The sequence below is a fragment of the Oncorhynchus tshawytscha genome, linkage group LG24, assembly GCF_018296145.1.
Source record: "Oncorhynchus tshawytscha isolate Ot180627B linkage group LG24, Otsh_v2.0, whole genome shotgun sequence".
NCBI lineage: Eukaryota > Metazoa > Chordata > Actinopteri > Salmoniformes > Salmonidae > Oncorhynchus > Oncorhynchus tshawytscha.
Genome location: NC_056452.1, coordinates 15220423 through 15244116, shown reverse-complemented (window position 1 = coordinate 15244116; position 23694 = coordinate 15220423). Strand labels below are relative to the sequence as shown.

The 23694-nt window shown below is 43.8% G+C and overlaps 1 protein-coding gene across 2 annotated transcripts in view; it reads right to left on the bottom strand.

The window, feature by feature from the left end:
* Positions 1-9182, bottom strand: part of acsf2 (acyl-CoA synthetase family member 2) — a 34407-nt gene extending 25225 nt beyond the window's left edge. Inside the window, exon 1 of one of the 2 annotated variants that reach the window (XM_024386705.2) lies at positions 8739-9182. In XM_024386705.2, the coding sequence (XP_024242473.1) occupies positions 8739-8851 (113 nt within the window). In that variant the 5' untranslated portion in view covers positions 8852-9182. The remainder of the gene's footprint in view (positions 1-8738) is intronic. The other variant, XM_024386704.2, reaches the window with a different exon arrangement.
* Positions 9183-23694: the final 14512 nt, after the last annotated feature.

Below are 23694 nucleotides of genomic sequence, written 5' to 3'. Positions count from 1 at the left end.
CCTCTCCTCACACAGTCCGTTACTGTGTCAGTTGAGTCTGGCTTCTCACATCAATACCTTTGGCATTGATGCCCATTCCACCTGTATGGATGTGCCTAGGCTTAGAGCATACAATTCAGGCTGTGGATTCCCCCTTCAGTGCTACTCCTGGCCCACGCCTACAGTATATGAAGCACGATTGGCTATGATGTCACGTGCTAATGACAAAGCCTTGTTTACAGTCATCTTATCACGCAGACAGCTTTGGCTCTCACAGACAAAAATGTCAGCCTCTGTGGAAAAAAACTTTTATGGAGCTTCCCATCTCCCCAGGCCAAATTTTGGTCCTAGTGTGGATGCCAGTTTGGACCAAACGGCTAAGCTGCAGAAGGACAGAGAGACCCTGCAGTCTTGCATGGGTCCCTCTGGGTAGGGTAACGCAGGGCAGAGACAATTGCAGTCTAGGCCTCAGCTTTCCCCTGCCTCAAAAGGCCGCTTGGGTCCTCCACCAAACCAGCCATGCCGAGATCACCCACATCAATAGACTCCGGGTCAGCAGTGGCGCCCCCACCAGCACAGGCAGCGACATAACAAGCACCGTTCCTCTGCTCCTCAGTCATCCTGATGGGTGTGGCAATGGCTTGAGCTTGTGGGAGGAGCTTGTGGAGTCCCTCTGGATACAGTAGTACATGGGTAAAAACTCCAGTTCCGATGCCGGCCACCACCTTTCAGAGGGTCTGGTCAACTACAACAGCCGACCCCCTGAAAAGAGAAGCTCTTCAACTAGAGATTGCATTCTTCGCCATCAGGGAGGCAATCAGACAACTCAAACCATCAGAACAGCACAGTGGGTTCTGAGGAGTGGATTCTAAGCACAGTGGGTTCTAAGTTCCTAGTCCTCAAGAGGGATGGTGGCTTTTGCCCCATCCTGGACTTGAGGCCTCTCAACCGGTGCTTGAAAACCCTCCCAATTCAAAGTGCCATCTTCGTCCTGCATCCTACAGGCTATCAGCCCAGGCCAGTGGTCCACCACTGTTGACCTAAAAGATGCCTACTTCCACATATCGATCCACCCGGCTCACAGGAAGTTCCGCACTTTGCATTCAACGGTATAGCGTGAGTACCAAGTGTTACCTTTCAGCCTCTTCCTGGCACCAAGAACATTCACAAAATGCATGGATGCCGCTCTAGCACCCTTAACATCACAAGCGATTTTAGTACTAAATGACCTAGATGATTGGCTAATCTAAACTCAGTCATGAGAACAGGCAGCAGCATGCATACACGACAGCTCTCGTGAAGCACATCTCAGAGCTAGGCCTCCGGTTGAACATGCAAAAAAGCTACCTGGTCCACACACGAACTGTGATATTTGTGGGCATACGGATCGACTCGTCTCTAATGGAGGGCTCATCTCACCAAAGAGCGAGTCCAGAAAATTGTAGATCACCTCAATCCTTTTGTCCAAGACCAGAAGGTGACTGTTCTTCAGTGTAAAAGACTGATGGGTCTCCTCCCCTCCGGATGGAGAGTGGCGACTACATCCCTGAATAGTGAGTCGCATGTTGTTATTCTTTAGGGAAGCGGAGGTGGATCTGTTCGGCTCAGAGGTACACACAGTGTCCCCCCTGTTTCTCAATATTCAAACCCCCCCGGGCCATGTGGCCTAGATGCCCTGGCCCACGAGTGGCCGAGGAAGAAACTATACACCTTCCCCCCAATCCCAATGATTCCAACGACTCTGAACAGAATCGGGAAACCAGGTCCTTCTGATTGCCCCCAGATGGCTGAGACACCACTGATTAAGGTCAATACTGTCACTCCTAGCGGGGACAGCATGGGAACTACCTCGGAGGCCGGACCTATTGTCACAGGCGAAGGACACATTGTGGCATCCAAATCCCTGCCGCCTGAAGCTGTGGGCCTAGCCACTGAACAGGGAAATAGGTCTGATTTAGATCTTGAGCCCTCTTGTTGTTAACATCTTACAGAGGGCCAGGGCCCCGTCCACCACATTAACCAATGACACAACGTGGTGTGTGTTCTGCCAGTGGTGTGGGGAGCCGGGTGTTGGTCCAGAATCTTGGAACATAAAAAACTGTGCTCCGGTAATAGAGGTCTTTGTTCAATGCTGGCAGGGCAGCATCCACACTTACGGTACTGTATACACTGCAGCCATTTCAGCAAGTCATGATGAAGAGCAGGATAGTCCACTTGGCAGCCATCCGCTCATGCCAAGGTTTCTTAAGGGAGTCTGTCGATTACGCCCAGCAAGAGCCCCATCGGTTCACAAATGGGATTTGGATCTGGTTCTTGGAGTAATATCCAGACCTCACTTTGAACTGTTAGATGTTATAGACTTGAACAGCTCTCTTTTAAGACTGCCTTTCTGGTGGAAATCGCCTCGACCAAGAGGGTTGGCAGGCTCCATGCTTTATCGGTTAGTGATGAGCGTTATCGTTTAGGCCCAGGTAAGGCAATCGTTACTCTGCGGCCTAATCCTGCTTTCCTACCAAAGGTCCTGCCCCCAGGTCACGTGAACAGAGAAACAGCCTTGTCCACCGCCATACCCCCTGGGGCTCATGATTTTGATGTACGCGCTCCGTGTCCTGTGAGAACCCTAAACGCGTACGTGGAGTGGACTCATCATCTGATCATCTGTTTGTGTGCTTTCGAGAGTACAGGGTAAGCCTCTGAAAACAGTTGGTACTTGGATTGTAGACACTATCCTGCAAGCATATAGCCAAGCTGGCCACCCAGTGCCATCCTCTGTGGTAGCACATTCCACCAGGGGAGTTGCCACCTCCTGGACACTGCTTAAGGGAGTCCCCCTCTCTGACATATGTGCAGCTGCCAGCTAGGCGTCGCCCAGTACCTTTGCCGTGGTTTTATCGGGTGAATATGGCTGACCCGCACGGTATGAGTTCAGCTGTGCTTGGTGCTACCCTTCCCTCCAAACAGTAACCTGCGGTTGAGCCAGGTACTGCCTCGAACACCTATGGTGATGTGTTGCTCTAGGCTGTGCCCTAGAGGAACCGACTTACTCTCGTAGTCATCCCATTGAGTGACTAGCATAGTCCCTTAAGCAAAATAGAAAGGTTACTCACGTAACCACGATTCTATGAGCTAGGGACCATGCTAGTCCAGATGTCAGTTCCCTTGTAGCCACGGGAAGTGTCTCAAGGAACTGACATTACATGCCCAGGAATTTATTTGGTGGGGGCGGGTGGGGGTATGCACATCACACCCATGGTACGGAATAACTATTATAAGATATTAACATCTTAACTCATCCTGTCCGCCAGGGGTACGGCTCTCCCATTGAGTGACTAGTTGGGTTTGGGGTTAGCTAACATGTTAAGTAGTTGCAAAGTAGCAAGAAGTTGCAAAGTTTCTAATTAGCAAAAATTATAAAGTTGTCCATGATGAGATTCGAACATTCAACCTTTGGGTTGCTAGACGTTCGCATTATACAACCACCCTGCTTTTATTTCTGCCCTACTGTATGTAAACTTCTGTCTTATGTTACCATACAAAACTAATTTGGAGTATCCCAGATTTACATTTACTATGGTCGTCTCTACACTTGATACTTACATGCGCCTTCTGCTATCAGAATATGAAGATCGCATTGAAAAGACGATTCTAGACGCACAAAAGTCGCTTTGTGGTCCGATTGTGTTCAGATCTGGCTGACCACTTCAGGTGGTGGTCAGGGATGCATTGTGTGCGGATTTCTCCTCAGTCTGGACGCAATCAGGCTACGGAAAGTGCACACAGTGGGCGACGTTGTCAGCACTCGTCGCACAAGTCTCCAGAAAACATGTGTTTTGGGACCGAGAGGGACCTTTTTATTATAATATTGGGGGAAATACGTTCCTAGCATGAGGGCCGTGTTTGCTGGCCTCATAAATGCTAGCCAGCAAGCTAATATTTAGAAAAATGTATTATTTTCGTATCATTTAGCAGACGCTCTTATCCAGAGCGACTTAAAGTAGCGAGTGCATAGATTTTTTCATACTGGACCCCGTGGGAATCGAACCCACAACCCTGGCGTTGCAAGCAACATGTTCAACCAACTGAGCAACCCTTTTGCAATCTATTTAGCATTGCTTACTAGCTACAGTAGTTAGCTACTGCCATCAATTGTGTGATTATCATATTTTGCCTGTTCCACTGCTTGTAGAATGCATACTGGCATTTGAATATACTGTGGGAAAAGGTAATCCAGACACACTGTAGACACATTTAAATGTAGGTGTAGATGCATGACGTGTTCGGAATTCCATGATCAAAATCTCAATGATCAGAATACTAGTAGGCCGTCACTGTAAATAAGAATTTGTTCTTCTTTGGGAACGGGGGCAGTATTGAGTAGCTTGGATGAATAAGGTGCCCAGAGTAAACGGTCTGCTACTCAGGCCCAAAAGCTAGACTATGCAAATAAGTAGTAGATTTGGATAGAAAACACTCTGAAGTTTCGAAAACTGTTTGAATGATGTCTGTGAGTATAACACAACTCATGTGGCAGGCAAAAACCTGAGAAAAGATCCAACCACGAAGTGGGAAATCTGAGGTTTGTAGGTTTTCAAGTATTTGCCTATCCAATACACAGTGTCTATGGGGTCATATTGCACTTCCTAAGGCTTCCACTAGAGGTCAACAGTCTTCAGAACCTTGTTTCAGGCTTCTACTGTGAAGGGTAGAGAATAAGAGAATAAGAGCTGTTTGACTAAGAGGTCTGGCAGAATGCCATGAGGTCAGTCAGGCACGCGGCCGTGAGAGCTAGCTGCATTCCTTTTAATTTCTAAAGACAAAGGAATTGTCCGGTTTAAACATTATTGAAGATTTATGTTAAAAACATCCTAAAGATTGATTATATACATCGTTTGACACAAACTGTAATATAACTTTGACTTTTCGTCTGAACTAATTGCTTGCGCACTGTGCATTTGGATTACTGGGCTAAACGCTTGAACAAAAAGGAGGTATTTGGACATGAATGGACTTTATCGAACAAAACAAACATTTATTGTGGAACTGGGATTCCTAGGAGTGCATTCCGATGAAGAGCAAAGGTAAGTGAATATTTATAACTCTATTTCTGAGTTTTGTGACACCTCTCCTTCTCCGAAAATGGCTGTATGTTTTTCTGTGACTTGGCGCTGACCTAACATAATCACAAGGTGTGCTTTCGCCGTAAAGACTTTTTGCAATCAGACACTGTGGCTGGATTAACGAGAACTTTATCTTTAAAAAATGGTGTATAATACCTGTATGTTTGAGGAATTTTAATTATGAGATTTCTGTTGTTCTGAATTTGGCGCCCTGCAATTTCACTGGCTGTTGGTTAGGTGGGACGCTAGCGTCCCACATTTTCAAGAGAAGTTTTAACTGACTTGCCTCGTTAAATAAAAAAATATATAAAAATTATAATAATAAAATATTAAAGCTGCATGAACTGTCAAGTCTAGACACGGCCTGTGTTATTTCTAGTCTATGAGACCAGGCTGCCCAGGAGAAATCCGCACACAATGCTTGACTGATCACCTCCTCAGCCAGATCTGAACACATTCCGACCACAACGCAACTTTTGTCCATCTAGAACTGCCTCTACAATGCGATCTTCGTATTCTTGTAGAAGTCGCATCCAAGTGTCGACACAGCTTACAGTACATTCAGAAAGTTTTCAGACCCCTTCCCCTTCTCCACATTTTGGTACGTTACAGCCTTACTGTAAAATGTATTAAATAAAAAATTGAATCAATCTACACACAATACCCCATAATGACAAAGCAAAAAGTATTTTTTTGCAAATTTATTACAAATAATAAAACAGAACGTAAGTATACAGACCATTTGCTATGAGACTCGAAATTGAGCTCAGGTGCATCTTGTTTTCATTGATCATCCTTGAGATGTTTCTACAACTTGATTGGAATCCACCTGTGGTATATTCAATTGATTGGACATAACTTGGAAAGGCACACCTGTCCATAGTCCCACATGTGACAGTTCATGGCAGCGCAAAAACCAAGTCATGAGGTCGAAAGAATTGTCCGTAGAGTGCCGAGTCAGGATTGTGTCGAGGCACAGATCTGGGGAAGGGTACCAAAACATTTCTGCAGCATTGAAGGTCCCCAAGAACACAGTGACCTCCATAAATCTTAAATGGAAGACGTTTGGAACCACCAAGACTCTTCCTAGAGCTGGTCGCCCGGCCAAATTGAGCAATCTGGGGAGAAGGGCCTTGGTCAGGAAGGTGACCAAGAACCCAATGGTCACTCTGTCAGAGCTCCAGAGTTCCTCTGTGGAGATGGGAGAACGTTCCAGAATGGCAAAAATCTCTGTAGTACTCTACCAATAAGGCCTTTATGATAGAGTGGCCAGATGGAAGCCACTCCTCAGTAAAAGGTGCATGATAGCCTGCTTGGAGTTTGCTAAAAGGCACCTAAAGGACTCTCAGACCATGAGAAACAAGATTCTCTGGTCTGATGAAACAAAGATTGAACTTTTTGGCCTGAATGCCAAGCGTCATGTCTGGAGGAAACCTGGCACCATCCCTACGGTGAAGCATGGTGGTGTCGGCATCAGGTTGTGGGGATGTTTTTCAGCAGCAGGGACTGGGAGACTAGTCAGGATCAGTGACGATTTTAGCATGTACATTTTGGTGGGGCAAACTCCCCTAAAAATATATTTCAGATGCATGCCAGCAAAGCCACTACACAAAATATTCATTGCACTATAACGGCGACAAGCGGTGCCCACAAGCTGTTCCAACAGCAGAGCTTTCTTTCCAGCACAATGGAGTGAATCCTTACCACCACTACATATGGCTATCAGTGGAGCCTTGTCTGGCAGGGAAACAATTAATCTTTTTTTTTTTAAACATAGCTGATATGGCTGACCATATCGCCCTGGCATATTACATCATTTATGCAGCAGCATATAACACATTTTTGGACTCACTTTGTTGTGCGCGGCAATCCATCGTTGGCAAATTTTGTCATCAAAGAAAGATTTTACAATTCCGAGTTGGATGACCATTCAAAATGTATTTTCCCAGTCTGACTTCCCAGTTGCAATGCCTGCGGTTAGCCACTGTCACTGATTCTTTCCATACATCTAAATTGTTGAATTTGCGATTTCCAACTTGTTGTGTGATGTTTATGTCCACTGAGCACCGATACGTTTTATCTATAATTTATCTTCATTATTTATCTTCAATTTACAAGGATTAAAAAGGATTCTCCGGTAGATTGTCGACTTGACTTATGATGACTGCCAGCTAAGATGTTGACATGATCAGTCCAATCAAAGCTACTGTTGATATGTTATTTGATGTAATTTTATCTGTGGCCAATGACCTTAAGCCTTATTGGAAGGGCACTTCTAATCCAAGTCTATGGTAGGGCCCAAAGGGCTCACATTCTTGATGTCTACCCTTACTAAAGGCCACATTATTGACTTGACAGAACACTGAGCCAATCACGGTGCAATGATCCTATTTTCTTTATGCAAAAAATGTGGGGCTCAAAACAGGTGGGGCTCTGCCTCACCTGCCCTGAGGGAAAGATGAATGGAGCAAAGTACAGAGAGATCCTTGATGAAAACCTGCTCCAGAGTGCTCAGGACCTCAGACAGTGTTGAAAGTTCCCCTTCCAACAGGACAACAACCCTAAGCTCGCTGCCAAGACAACACAGGAGTGGCTTTTGGATAAGTCTCAATGTCCTTGAGTGGCCGAGCCAGAGCCCAGACTTGGACCCGATTAAACATCTCTGGAGAGACCTGAAAATAGCTGTGCAGCGACACTCCCTATCCAACCTGACAGAGTTTGAGATGATCTGCAGAGAAGAATGGGATAAACTCCACAAATGTAGGTGTGCCAAGCTTGTAGCATCATAACCAATAATATTTGAGTCTGTAATCGCTGCCAAAGGTGCTTCAACAAAGTACTGAGTAAATAAGGGTCTGAATACTAATGTAAATGTGATATTTGCGTTTTTTATTTTTAATACATTTGCAAAAAATTCTAAAAACGTGTTTTCGCTTTGTCATTAGGGGTATTGTGTGTAAATTGATATAGGGAAAAAACGATTTAATCACTTTTAGAATAAGGCTGTAACGTAACAAAATGTAGAAAAAGTCGAGGATTCTGAATGCTTTCCGAAGGAGGTAGCACCCTCAGCTGAAACATGATACTTTCATTTTGAGATCTGCTTCAAATATTATTTCTGAGCTAGCCTGAGGAAATGCCCCACCATATCCAATAGCAGCCAAGGTTAATCTACACCCTATTCTTGAATAACCATTTAAAATGAAAGAGAAAATATTGGAAGTTAGGAGATACACATGTAACAAGTCGACAATAATGAATTATCTGTGATTGTGCAATAGACCACACAGGCTTACAGTCACTCGATTTGGGGTTGGGAGGATTCTTGAAACTTCTGCAGCTCAAATACCTTTGGTGTCTCCAGAGAATAAATCAAATGCATTATTCAGTTTTTATACACTCACTGGTTCAAATTTGGTAACAGTTTAAGTATGAAAAGTAACATCAATATTTTTGCGCAGTTGCATATAGGGGTTGTTTTTCCCAAACAACTGGAACACTGAATGATAACATTTATTGTAACAAGTAGTGGCAATCTATTTAGAGTTTATTTCCCACGATGTTACCAATATTCGCATAGGCCTATAACAATAATACTGATCACGAGTCACGGATGAACATGTTCTCTGCATTGTTACTCACCAACTTCCTTGTGAAGGAAAAGTTGTCCTTGGTTTTTGCAAAAGTTTTACTGGCTTGGAAAAAAATACATTCGACCGAAGAGGCTGAGAGCCAAATGCAATCCTCGAAAACATTATATAAGAAATCCTTTAAAAAATCTGTTTATACAATATTAAAAACCAAACGATAGACTGCAGTTAAAGCTGACCCTGGTGATGCGCCATCGAGTTAAGAAAGTTCCTTCAGTAGTTGTATAACAAGTCCCATTGCACCAATCTACCCTAAAAGAGGTAGAAAATGTATGTTGTTTGACACTGATTGGTCGGTTTGGAATGCCTTCCAGCCATAGATAATATCGCCTTAAAATAACAGTATAATAAACCCGTATGTTGAGATGACAGATTTTGTTACATAAATTACAGCAGATGAACTTTGTTCCCAGGTTGTGCGTTACGCTTCACTGACCTGCAGGGGACACAAATGTACATGGTGTAACCAGTTTCTATTCTTTGTTTCTTTGGTGTAGCAAGCAAGCATTTTGGGCTTGAAAACACCCATACAAATGTTTTTTCAGTTAACACGTTTGATCCGTGTACGGTTCATTCAATCACTATCCGAATTTAAACTACGACGGATAATCATTTCGACTGCATGAATTAATGTTTCTTATGTCATCCACAATACTTAATTACTTAGAGGAGGGACTGCAACAGGATGTGTGCTAGCTGTGTTCTTTTATTTGTAATTACCTTTTTATTATAATGTTATTTTCTTTTAACAGGGGTTACATAGACAACCAAAAAAAACGGCACCACACAGACTAAGTACAATAAAAGAAATAAGGATACAAGCAAAAATCTAGTCTGTATCACATCCGGCCGTGATTGGGAGTTCCATTTGGCAGCGCATAATTGCCCCAGCGTCGTCCGGGTTTGCCCGGGATAGGTCGTCATTGTAAATAAGATGAACTGACTTGCCTAGTTAAAAATAATAATATTAACATTATACAAAAAGGCAGTCATAAAATGTAGTGTTTTGGAATAACAGAAGCTTGAGAAAGCTGCATTCACGCAGATGGTACTTCAAGTGTGGAACATAATAATAAATCAAATAATTTGACTGCAAACTGACCGCAAGAAGCTTAAACAGATATAATAAAACATAATAATTTCAAACCTTGATTACATTTGGGAACATTGTTCTGCGTAGGGTGCCGTCTTTCGGGTTTGGACGTTAAAACGGGTGTCCTGACTCTCTGTGGTCATTCAAAATCCCATGCCGTTTATTGTAAGATTAGGGGTGTTCACCCCGGTGTCATGGCTAAATTCCCAACCTGGCCACATTCTATCATGGCCACCTATTCATCCCCCTCATTCCTAAATGCCATATATCACTCCTCACCTCTCCACCTGATAGCTGTGGTGAGAGTTCTGGCACAACAATTGTCGCTGTGCATCAACAAGGTGGGTGCTACACATTGATGGTGGATGAGGTGAGTATGTAAAGTGCTTTGAGTGCCTCAATTGGTAAAGTGCTATATTTATTTAACATTAATTTAACTAGGCAACTCAGTTAAAAATAAATTATTATTTACAGATGACACTGGGCCAATTGTGCACCGCCCTATGTGACTCCCAATCACGGCCGGTTGTGATACAGCGTGGAATCGAACCAGAGTCTGTAGTGACGCCTCTAGCACTGAGATGCAGTGCCTTAGACTGTTGCAATCACTCGGGAGCCGTAAACCCAATCAATTCTTATTATTTGTATACAATCACAGCATTCGGAAAGTATTCAGACCCCTTGACTTCTCCCACATTTTGTTACGTTACAGCCTTATTCTAAAATGTATTAAATTATTTGTTTTTTCCTCAATCTATACAAAATACCCCACAAGGACAAAGCCAGAACAGGTTTTTAGAAATGTTTGCAAATTTATTTTAAAAAATTTAACTGAAATATCACATAAAAGTATTCAGACCTTTTACTCAGTACTTTTTTAAGCACCTTTGGCAGCGATTACAGCCTCATGTTTTCTTGGGTATGATGATACAAGCTTTGCACACCTGTATTTGGAGAGTTTCTACCATTCTTCTCTGCAGATCCTCTCAAACTCTGTCAACTTGGATGGGGAGCGTCACTGCACCACTATTTTCAGGTCTCTCCAGAGATGTTCGATCGGGTTCAAGTCCGGGCTCTGGCTGGGCCACTCAAGGACATTCAGAGACTTGTCCAGAAACCACTCCTGCCTTGTCTTGGCTGTGTGCTTAGAGTTGTCTTCATCAAGGAGCAGGTCTTCATCAAGAATCTCTCTGTTCATCTTTCCCTAGATCCTGACTAGTCTCCCAGTCCCTGCCGCTGAAAACATCCCCACAGAATGATACTGCCACCTCCATGCTTTACCGTAGGTATGGTGCCAGGTTTCCTCCAGACATGACGCTTGGCATTGAGGCCAAAGAGTTCAATCTTGGTTTTATCACAGCAGCGAATCTCGACCTTCCTCTCCTTTCACCAGGACATACACTTCTCAACCTCCACATGTGTCCCTGTGTGTGCTTGCATATGTGTGTGTCAGTTGTTTTAGTCTGCCCTACTCATAAAAGGGGTTAAATGCGGAAGACACATTTCTTACTTCCGGCGCCGACAGAGATGGCCGCCTCGCTTCGCGTTCCTAGGAAACTATGCAGTTTTTTGTTTTTTTACGTGTTATTTCTTACATTGGTACCCCAGGTCATCTTAGGTTTCATTACATACAGTCGAGAAGAACTACTGAACATAAGAGCAGCTTCGACTCACCATCAGTACGACCAAGAATATGACTTTCGCGAAGCGGATCCTGTGTTCTGCCTTTCACCCAGGACAACGGAATGGATCCCAGCCGGCGACCCAAAAAAACGACTTCGTAAAAGGGGGAAACGGAGCGGTCTTCTGGTCAGACTCCGGAGAAGTGCACATCGTGCACCACTCCCTAGCATTCTTCTCGCCAATGTCTAGTCTCTTGACAACAAGGTTGATGAAATCCGAGCAAGGGTAGCATTCCAGAGGGACATCAGAGACTGTAACGTTCTTTGCTTCACGGAAACATGGCTCACTGGAGAGACGCTATCGGAGTCGGTGCAGCCAACTGGTTTCTCCACGCATCGCGCAGACAGAAACAAACATCTTTCTGGTTAGAAGAGGGGCGGGGGCGTATGCTTCATGGTTAACGTGACGTGGTGTGATCATAACAACATACAGGTACTCAAGTCCTTCTGTTCACCTGATTTAGAATTCCTCACAATCAAATGTCGACCGCATTATCTACCAAGGGAATTCTCTTCGATTATAATCACAGCCGTATATATTCCCCCCCAAGCAGACACATCGATGGCTCTGAACGAACTTTGACTCTTTGACTCTTTGCAAACTGGAATCCATTTATCCGGAGGCTGCATTCATTGTAGCTGGGGATTTTAACAAGGCTAATCTGAAAACAAGACTCCCTAAATTTGATCAGCATATCGATTGCGCAACCAGGGCTGGAAAAACCTTGGATCACTGCTATTCTAACTTCCGTGACGCATATAAGGCCCTGCCCCGCCCTCCTTTCGGAAAAGTTGACAACGACTCCATTTTGTTGATCCCTGCCTACAGACAGAAACTAAAACAAGAAGCTCCCGCGCTGAGGTCTGTTCAACGCTGGTCCGACCAATCTGATTCCACACTCCAAGACTGCTTCCATCACGTGGACTGGGATATGCTTTGTATGGCGTCAGACAACTACATTGACGAATACGCTGATTCGGTGAGCGAGTTCATTAGAACGTGCGTTGAAGATGTAGTTCCCATAGCAACGATTAAAACATTCCCAAACCAGAAACCGTGGTTTGATGGCAGCATTCGCGTGAAACTGAAAGCCCGAACCACTGCTTTTAATCAGGGCAAGGTGACCGGAAACATGACCGAATACAAACAGTGTAACTATTCCCTCCGCAAGGCAATCAAACAAGCTAAGCATCAGTATAGAGACAAAGTAGAATCTCAATTCAACGGCTCAGACACAAGAGGTATGTGGCAGGGTCTACAGTCAATCACGGATTACAAAAAGAAAACCAGCCCCATCACGGACCAGGATGTCTTGCTCCCAGGCAGACTAAATAACATTTTTGCCCGCTTTGAGGACAATACAGTGCCACTGACACGCCCGCAACTAAAACATGCGGACTCTCCTTCACTGCAGCCGACGTGAGGAAAACATTTAAACGTGTCAACCCTCGCAAGGCTGCAGGCCCAGACGGCATCCCCAGCCTCAGAGCATGCGCAGACCAGCTGGCTGGTGTGTTTACGGACATATTCAATCAATCCTTATCCCAGTCTGTTGTTCCCACATGCTTCAAGAGGGCCACCATTGTTCCTGTTCCCAAGAAAGCTGTTCATCGACTACAGCTCGGCATTTAACACCATAGTGCCCTCCAAGCTTGTCATCAAGCTCGAGACCCTGGGTCTTGACCCCGCCCTGTGCAACTGGGTACTGGACTTCCTGACGGGCCGCCCCCAGGTGGTGAGGGTAGGCAACAACATTTCCACCCCGCTGATCCTCAACACTGGGGCCCCACAAGGGTGCGTTCTGAGCAATCTCCTGTACTCCCTGTTCACCCACGACTGCGTGGCCACGCACGCCTCCAACTCAATCATTAAGTTTGCGGACGACACAACATTGGTAGGCTTGATTACCAACAACGACGAGACGGCCTACAGGGAGGAGGTGAGGGCCCTCGGAGTGTGGTGTCAGGAAAATAACCTCACACTCAACGTCAACAAAACTAAGGAGATGATTGTGGACTTCAGGAAACAGCAGAGGGAACACCCCCTATCCACATTGATGGAACAGTAGTGGAGAGGGTAGTACGTTTTAAGTTCCTCGGCGTACACATCACAGACAAACTGAATTGGTCCACCCACACAGACAGCATCGTGAAGAAGGCGCAGCAGCGCCTCTTCAACCTCAGGAGGCTGAAGAAATTCGGCTTGTCACCAAAAGCACTCACAAACTTCTACAGTTGCACAATCGAGAGCATCCTTTCGGGCTGTATCACCGCCTGGTACGGCAACTGCTCCGCCCACAACCGTAAGGCTCTCCAGAGGGTAGTGAGGTCTGCACAACGCATCACCGGGGGCAAACTACCTGCCCTCCAAGACACCTACACCACCCGATGTCACAGGAAGGCCATAAAGATCATCAAGGACAACAACCACCCGAGCCACTGCCTGTTCATCCCGCTATCATCCAGAAGGCGAGGTCAGTACAGGTGCATCAAAGCTGGGACCGAGAGACTGAAAAACAGCTTCTATCTCAAGGCCATCAGACTGTTAAACAGCCACCACTAACATTGAGTGGCTGCTGCCAACACACTGACTCAACTCCAGCCACTTTAATAATGGGAATTGATGGGAAATTATGTAAAATATATCACTAGCCACTTTTAACAATGCTACCTAATATAATGTTTACATACCCTACATTATTCATCTCATATGTATATGTATATACTGTACTCTATATCATCTCCTGCATCTTTATGTAATACATGTATCACTAGCCACTTTAACTATGCCACTTTGTTTGCATACTCATCTCATATGTATATACTGTACTCAATACCATCTACTGTATCTTGCCTATGCCGCTCTGTACCATCACTCATTCATATATCTTTATGTACATATTCTTTATCCCCTTACACTTGTGTCTATAAGGTAGTAGTTTTGGAATTGTTAGCTAGATTACTTGTTGGTTATTACTGCATTGTCGGAACTAGAAGCACAAGCATTTCGCTACACTCGCATTAACATCTGCTAACCATGTGTATGTGACAAATAAAATTTGATTTGATTTGATTTTTAATTTGAAAGGATTTAGTTGTACAACTGACTAGGTATCCCCCTTTCCTTTCAAAAGTGTGTTTTTGTTAGAGATAAGAGTGTGTTACCTGTTCATTGAAGTTGATGTGGGTTCTCTGTTGTGTTTGATTTAATCTTGTTCCCAGACACTTCCACACATCGCTTTTACTTATTCAATCAATCAAGCAAAATTATATATATTTTTTTTTACATCTGCAGTTGTAACAAAGGGATTTTACAGTAACCCGGCCTACACCAGGGGAACCTGGGACATACAGGGCACCACTGCTTCTGCCATCTCGTTCTCCCTGTGTGATGTCATATCCTGTTCCTCTTTAGACACCTGGCCAGCCGAGTGCAGATGGGCTCTCCCATCAACATTTCTAGTAAGAACTCTATCCTGCTGCTTTGCTTTTGCTCTGATGTGATCACCCCATACATTTGTAAGAATAAAGTTACAAATGAAAGTAGTGCTATTGTTTGGATAACTTTTCTGCCCTGATTTACTTGGTATACTCATGTATACTCCCAACAGTGGAGGCTGGTGGGAGGCGCTATAGGAGGAGGGGCTCATTGTTCTGCCTTTCTAGGGAGTTCTTCCTAGCCACCGTGCTTCTACATCTGCATTGCTTGCTGTTTGAGGTTTTAGGCTGGGTTTCTGTATAGCACTTGTGACATCGGCTGATGTAAAAAGGGCTTTATAAATAAATGTGATTGATTGTAATGGCTGGAATGGAATGTATGGAATGGTATCAAACATGGAAACCACATGTTTGACTTCCTACCATTTATTCCATTTCAGCCATTACAATAAGCCCGTCCTCCTATAGCTCCTCCCACCAGACTCCGCTGACTCCCAACACATATCAATTAATTCAATCGGACAGCTGGCAAAGATGGTCAATGATTCATCAATTTACAGAACTCAATGCATTTACTAACAACTAAATGTTTTTGTTGTAAAATATAAACAACGTAAATAAATATAAACAAACATTTAACATATTAACAAAACAAACAAGTTCAAGTCAAACAACATCACATCAAGAAAAAATACAGTCAGGTCAAACATTCTTGCAGCCACCACTTTAAATTCCTGTATCATTGCAGGGTTACAGCAAATTATTTGACTGCTATTATTTCAAAATAATATTTATATTGGTGCCATAAGTCAATGGTGCCACCTGTCAATGATTTTAGAAGGCGAGGGATAATGATGATTTAATTCACTGTCCAGATCCGTCTATACTTGCATGTCTGACTACCTCGTGACTACCTCCGGAGGTTTTCAGGCAGATCACAGTCAGACCACAATGCATCTTTTAATTGTCTTAACCTGTCCGGAAATGTGGCTACAATCAGAATGTGGTCTAGATCAGGACAATGGATGCATGTTAGAACTAGGTATAAACAGGGCTTTTGTCACCTTGGTGATCTGGACAACCTTGACCTTCTACCCCACCAAAACAAACTTCTCTGGAAATATTTTGCTCTGGAAAAGAAATGCATCTTTCGAAACTAAAAGAACAACTCCATACAGAATTGGCACAAACTGATCGTTGAATATGTAGACATTGAACAAATCACAATGTCAACAACCCATCAAACAGCTGCATTCATTAAAGTCTGAAATACATTAATAGCCCATCTGAATCTCATCTCCAATTGATCAATTCAACCCCTTCACGTACTCTCTCTCTCTCTGTGTGTCTCTCTCTCTCTCTCTCTGTCTCTGTCTCAGAAGTTGACCTATTTGCTTGTCTGTCCTAGGCACCTTGTTGTTAATTGTTAATGTCTTAAGTGAAATGTAGGTCTTGGTTCTGTAAACTGTCTAAAATGTTTTACACATTGGTGTTAGTGTATGGAGGTCAGTGGCGGTCGGTGCCGTTTAAGATGAGGGAGGGCGATTATTGTTTTTAGGAGCATGGCCTTAATTGTGTTACAGCATATTGGATGACTATCATTCATATTCCATTCACCCAGCTCAATGTAACGTCAATGGGTTTAGGCTACTACATGATACTCTAATGTTCCCTATACCCATCATGAGGTTGCTACAACCTAGCCTATGAATTAAAGTTTACAACGTAGGTGCACAGGTCGAGAGACACATTTGAGTAATCAAGGTGGCAGACATTCAATACCGCCTTGCACACTCTTGCCTGCATCTAGATTATCTAGGGTGTAATCATTAGTCCAACAGTTCCATATGAGAGTTTCTATTGGACAAATTCAGGTCCGTTTATCCCCGTTTCATTCTGTTTGCTTCCGTTTAAGAAACGTTTTGAACAGAATCGGCTAAATGAATACACCCCTGATTTCATGCAAACACATTTCACTTTCATAGCAGCCACATACAAAAAGCATGATCATTGAATCGTTATATAATTCCTTCTCGTATCTAAGCGCTCTCCTCTTCTCACCTTTTCCCTTCGCTTGTGGACCTTCGCTTGTGCATCAGCTGTGACTAGGTGAAAAAACCTTTCCAAGCCAAACCTTCATATCATAACCGCTAACCGCTACACACAGCCTACATTGTTGTCTCTTTATTAGCTAACATCATAGTCAACATAACTCTTAGAACTAACATGTTTGTAAACCCGCTACAATCATGCAGTACAGTGTACAGTCAGCAAGCAGTTTAGCATTTACACCGGCGGGCCCCGATGGCAATAAATGAATAAAACCAAAAGCTTACCTTGACTTAGAAGCATTTCTGTGTTGGATAGCCAGAGCCAGTTAGCTAACACAGTATCCCTCTCTGTTTGAGCCGGGTGTTTGAGTAGGCTAACATTAGCTGCATTTGCTAGCTATGTGAAAGTGAAAAGAATTGAACAAAATATAGCTAGCTTTCTCTCTCTTGCTTCTCCTTCATTTTAAATAAATGTATTTGTTAACTGTTCAACTACTGTCTTTCTGTGAGTCAACTACTCACCAGATTTTATGCAATGCAGTGCTAGCTCGCTGTGACTTATACTTTCAGTACTAGATTCATTATCTGATCCTTTGATTGGGTGGATAACATGTCAGTTCCTGCTGCAAGAGCTCTGATAGGTTGGAGGATGTCCTCCGGAAGTTGTCATAATTACTGTTTAAGTCTATGGAAGGGGGTGAGAAGCATGAGCCTCCTAGGTTTTGTATTGAAGTCATTGTACCCAGAGGGAGACGGAAACTAGCTGTCCTCCGGCTACACCGTGGTGCTACCCTACAGAGTGTAGTTGAGGCTACTGTAGACCTTCATTGCAAAACAATGTGTTTTAATCAATTATTTGGGGACATGTGAATATATTTTGTAAAGTTTAGTCTAAAAAGGACAACTTTTAATGTTTCACTATTTTTATTGTTATGAAATTCAATGAGGAGGATGGTCCTCCCTTTCCTCCTCTGAGGTGCCTCCACTGATGGAGCTGTTTTACTTGTATATCACAGAAATACAATTTAAAAAACATATACAGTATATAAAATAAAACAGAGTTGCCACTAAAACACATGGCAGCACTAACTAGCAGCAAGTATCTCTGTTGTGTTTACAAGGTATCCCGGGACCTCTTGAAATGGACCATCATTGTAGTTTACTGTATTATTAAATACCCAATCACCTCTGCCAAGTGATTGGGTATTCATTTTCCTGCAAAATAATAATATGGTACACCAAAAAGTAAGCCATGTTAAGATAACCATTTGAAGTCAGCAAGTTAAAGAGATACAGTACATGTAGGACATGTTCAACACTCCTACATCCAACTTCATACTACCACATATCCTCTTCCTGCTAACCCTAGTCAATCTTATTCATAGCATGTCTTGTGCTGCAAAAGTGAGTATCATTTCCAAAATAAATGTCTCTCCACTGTACAAAAGATTTATATCCCTACTTTGTGAGTTGTGTGTTGGTGGTTCTACCACAGGGTAAGTAGTGCATCACATGCAGTAGCCAAGGGACACAGCTTGAAAGTAGATGTAGTAAGTCTGTCCTTGCCAGTACCCTCTCCACTACCAAGACCCTTGCAGTGCCTCCTCATGGCAACACATATGTAACTAGCTAATGTATGACTCAGGCTAAACTGCAGCAGCAGTGGGCTACAGAGGTGTAAAGTGCATGCCCACAGGCATGTGAACCCGCCCAACCACTTCCCCAGCTATGGGTTCTTAAAGAGTAGGGTTATTGTAGGTATGCATGTTATATAAAGACACTATTTATCTGCAAATAAGCCCCTATGGTCAATAAATAATGTCATATCTATGGTCTAGACTGGATTGTGTCAATACTAATATGTTGGTATGTGGATAAGGCAATGGAGCTTAGATGTAAGAAGTGGGGGTTGTGTGAGAAATTGGGTTTAGTTTGCTGCCAAGCTGATGTGTGGCAGTAAATGACTGCTTTCTTGATTTACAAGGACATGACATTCAGGAGATGTTGCCCTGCATCTCAATTTTTCTTTCAATCTATTTTAAGCTGCAGGGAGGAAGAGGCCTTTTCCCTAGAGAGGGTTTATAGCAAGATAAAGTGGTTCTTGCAGCTGACTCCCTTCCTGCAGTGGTGGCCTCTGTGCAGCAGCTGACCACGCACCACCTGCAAATCCTTCAGCGGCAGGTTCTGAAGGACACGTTTTCCTGCGCTGTATGCTGAGGTGGCTGATCTCTGACATTCTCACTGACTGCCACACTGCCAGCAGTGGGTAGGTCCCACTGTAATCTTTTGTCATTTGCATTTCATTTAGCCGATAGTCCTTCCACAACCAACAGGACATGTGTTACACACAGGCTTATCAGCATTAGAGACAAGGACTAAAGAAAGTAGAGTACTTTGCTCCCTGTGGAGCATAAGGCAGCAACAAGCCCTTCCCCCAAGAACTTTTTCCTTTGTGGTTGAATTAGCTCCAAACCATGTTGTCCTGACTAATTTGGTCAAGCCCAGTTGAAAGTAGGCTCAGCAAAGTGTTCCATTTCTAACCAGATCATATAGACATAACATGACTTTCATTTATACCTTTGTTCTTACACATTTAGGGAGTGATCACAGCAGAGCAGTAGTTACTGACGTTATCACACTCAAGGACAAAGTTCTTAACAGAAAAATCATGGAAAACATACAAACATATAATGTATTATTTATATTCACACCAACTGACATAACTAACTCTTGCGGTTGCCATATCAACAGTTGATGAAATTTATTTCAGTGCAGCTCATACAAACAAAAACAGTACCACAAAATAAAATACAAAATATCCACAAAAGCATTCATATTTGATGATTGAGGGCCTCTGTACATACTAATGCTAGTGCTAACCAGAAGAGTATTGTCCTCACTATAGTGCCTGTGGGAGGAAGCTACCAGCCTATTGAGATGCAGTCACAGTGTGTGTCCTCAAGATAATGAGGTGTTGAAGGTGCCCCCCAGGGGTCGTCGGGAGGCGAAGGGAGAGAAGTCCTTGCTGGTGAACATGAAGACATTGCTCGGTTCTTTGCTGAAACAGGAACTGCAAGAAGTCGGCCATCGTGGCACGGAGCTCCTGGTGCTGTCGCAGGTACGAGACATGTTCCGCCTTCAACTCCACCTGTAAACACACACGTCAGGCCATGTTGGAAACTTAGGGGTTAGTAGTTTAAGAAGGGGCTATGTAAGAGTAGGGGGTAATGGTAGAGTGTAGGGAAACACCAATATAACCTTTCTGTCCAGGAACTTGGAGTGCATCTGCATGTCCTCCTCACACACCAGATCCCTCTTCTCAAACACTGGCTTTATTGTCCCTCAACTCTGACACACACAACATTTAAATAGGGGAACATTCCTAATAGTGTGTGTTCCTGTGTATGTGTGTGTCGGTGTGTATTTGGGGAGTGAGCACAGGAGCCTCATGTTGACGGGAGAACACACCTGCATTCGGCTGGCCTGGTGCCTAAACAGGAACATGGTATGACATCACACATGTAGAAAGAGATGGCAGAAGCAGTGGTACCCTGTATATCCCGGGTTCCCCTGGTGTAGGCCGGCTTACTGTAAAAAACACTTTGTGACACCTGCTGATGTAAAAAAATATATATATAATTTTGCTTGATTGATTGTATAAGGAGAAGTTATGTCCTCTTACTCATCAGGCAGGAAGTAAACAGTGCCATCACTGCCAAGTGTCTGGGAACGAGATTAAATCAAACAACTGAGAACACACATCAACTTCGTAGAACATGTGGAAGGACCACCAGAGGGCTGGCTGGGCTCACGGATAGTAGCCCAACAAGGCATGGGAGACAAGGTAACCAGAGGCAATTAAGCACAGCTGACGATACTAATGACATATTCTCCTTCCCCTATAAGAGAGAGTATGGAACCAGCAGAGAAGGGGGAAAAACTCTGGAAGATGGCCACCAAGACAGAGGAGCTATCCATGAAGAACCACTAAGACGTGACAATCCTGTGACTTTTGTTGTAGTTTAAAGATAATCTTATTGTGTTCCTGTTTGATCTGGAGAAGATGTATGTTTTTTCCTTGGGAGATTTTGTTGACCAAATGCCCTCAATAGAGAACTGTGTTCAATCAAGAAAACCTACTCCTGACTCGTTTATTCCACCTTTCTGCTTTAGTGACGCCCAATTACTTGGTCCGCTCACAAACGGGTAACTTATCGCTCAACAAAACACACTTCCATGAGTTATGAGTAGGGCAGACTAAAACAACTGACACACACACACACAGAAACACTCACATACAGTATGTAAAGGTTGAGAAGTGTGTGTCCTGGTGAAAGGAGGGGAAGGCCATGTTTTTCAGGACGATCTTCCTCAGAGGGAGCAGCGTCAGAAGCGGCATGTTCGAGCCCTCACATACTAACCCCTTCAAAGAGGACAGAGGGTATGACAGTCTGCATCCTCACCTCCCACACACAGGTTAGCACCTTCAGATACATACCCTCTAACAGAGCACAATGGGAAACATTCACTCTGCACGCTTACCTCACACAAACACAAATATATCTCAAAAGATTATCGGTGCAGACTAAACCTTTCTATGCAGAAATGATGACCGTTTGTGTGATCATCCATTCCTGTGTGTGTTACCTGTAGGAAGTGGTATATCTGCTGCAGCAGCTCTGTGTCTATGGATGTTCTTCTCCACTGAAGATGTGTAATTCTGCATCCAATCTATTTCGTCCTACCTCAGGCCAACAATCTGAAAGGATGGGACACCACAACGTAACACACCCTGTAACTCTCCTGATGTCAAGTCTCACACACCCAAATATATCTCTGCAGCTTTCGTTCCATCCCTGAAGTAACCATTGCTACAAATGCTAAAAATACAATAAATACAATATTACGGAAACATATCACTTGTTGGCCTCTCTCTGTACTGGTGCAGATCTACTCACACCACTCCTCTCAGGATCCCTCCCCCTTGACTCATGTTCCTCTACTTTCTTCCCTGCCTCAGCATATGACAACTTCTGCATTCCTAACCCTGGAAACCTCAACCTGCTTCTCTCGCATGTGACATTTCTGATCCACAGCCCCATGGGCATCCCTACAATTAACACATACCACTACTTTCCCCCAATGCCACACATTCCTTTGTCTCATGCCCTTCTGCACTTCTCACACCTCCCCTCCTACACACTGCTGCCACATGCCCATAAGCTTGACACCTGTAACAACAATGTATTCGGCACTAAAGCTCGTACAGGATAACTTAAATATCCTAACATCACTTTGTCGGGCAAAGACTCATCAAAACTCAAAAGAACAGACTCTGTTTCACCACTCATATCACCATGTCTGCATCACAAACACCAGGAATCTTCCCCCTTCAGTTGGTAAACTTTTACTGCTACCCACAATTCACATTTCTTGCCCCCATTCATTTAACACGGAGCGCCTTCTCCCTCTGACCAGCAGAAACCCAAACAATTATCACAAGACCACTTCTGGTTACTCTCGCCAATTCCACAACACCCAACTCTGTTTTCACCCACCCTGAAACCACAAATGGATTAGCCAAAAGGCAAGGGTCCACTTTGTCCAAAAACTTCCCCCCTACTGTCAGACTCAAATTTATCCTGACCCTCGGAGCAAGCCTCGGGCTCTGAGAACTTCACCACACCTCTACCACCTCCAATATTTCAACCTCATTCACTTCCATTTCTCCACCTGTCTTCAGCTCACTTTGCTTACATTTTCTACCATTGTTAGTTAACAAACCATCTCCCTTTTCCCACCATTTTGAATCCCCTCAAGCTCACCCTCTTCCTCCCTCTCTCTTAGACCTCCTCTGCCTGTCTTTTCCCCTCCATTCCTCCTAGGTATTCCAAGTAAACGTCTCCTTATGATAAGGCTGCACTTCTCCTGACATACATCTTGCTCTTGCTTTCTCAAGGGAAGCCATTTAACCGGCTGTCACAATCAGCATGAACCCCTCGGGATGTAGCGCTCACCAGTGCACCCCACTTATAAAGCAGCTGCTTCGTCTAGATGTTCTTCTTTATCAATAGCTACCAAAACGTTTTTCCATTTCAAACAAGCGCGCTCTTCTAACCACCATTCACCGTCTCGCTTCCTGCTGGTTTTCCATTCTACCTGATAATTAATAGCACCCGCCTAAACCAGTCCATGATTAGAGGGGAACGATGGAAAAAGGCAGTGGAACTGGCTTCAAGGTCCAGAGTGTAGTTTGAGGGCTCTAATATATACAAAGGCATGGAAATGGCAGAAGGGATGTGCCTACCTATATGTGTAGTGACACTGTCAACACTGCCAGCTTCAATTTCACCCAGTGGTGGCCATACGCAGTATGCCCACAGATTTACTCACTAATTACCATTGAGAATAATTGAATATAGATTGTTATATTTTTCAATCTTAATTCCTTTAACCTCTGCCATTATTAGGTGGGAATGACCACCTATAGCTAGCTACGTACACCATATAGACAATTGTTGATAATTAATTCCTACTCACCTGATGGCAGAGAGGTGGTGATGGTCAAAATGTATGTCAGCTGGGGCTGGATAGCCTTGAATGATCCTTGTACAGTGTACAGACAGGCACATACACCTGTTTGATATGATTGCTAGCCAGTGGTGATTTTAGCATGTCATTCTT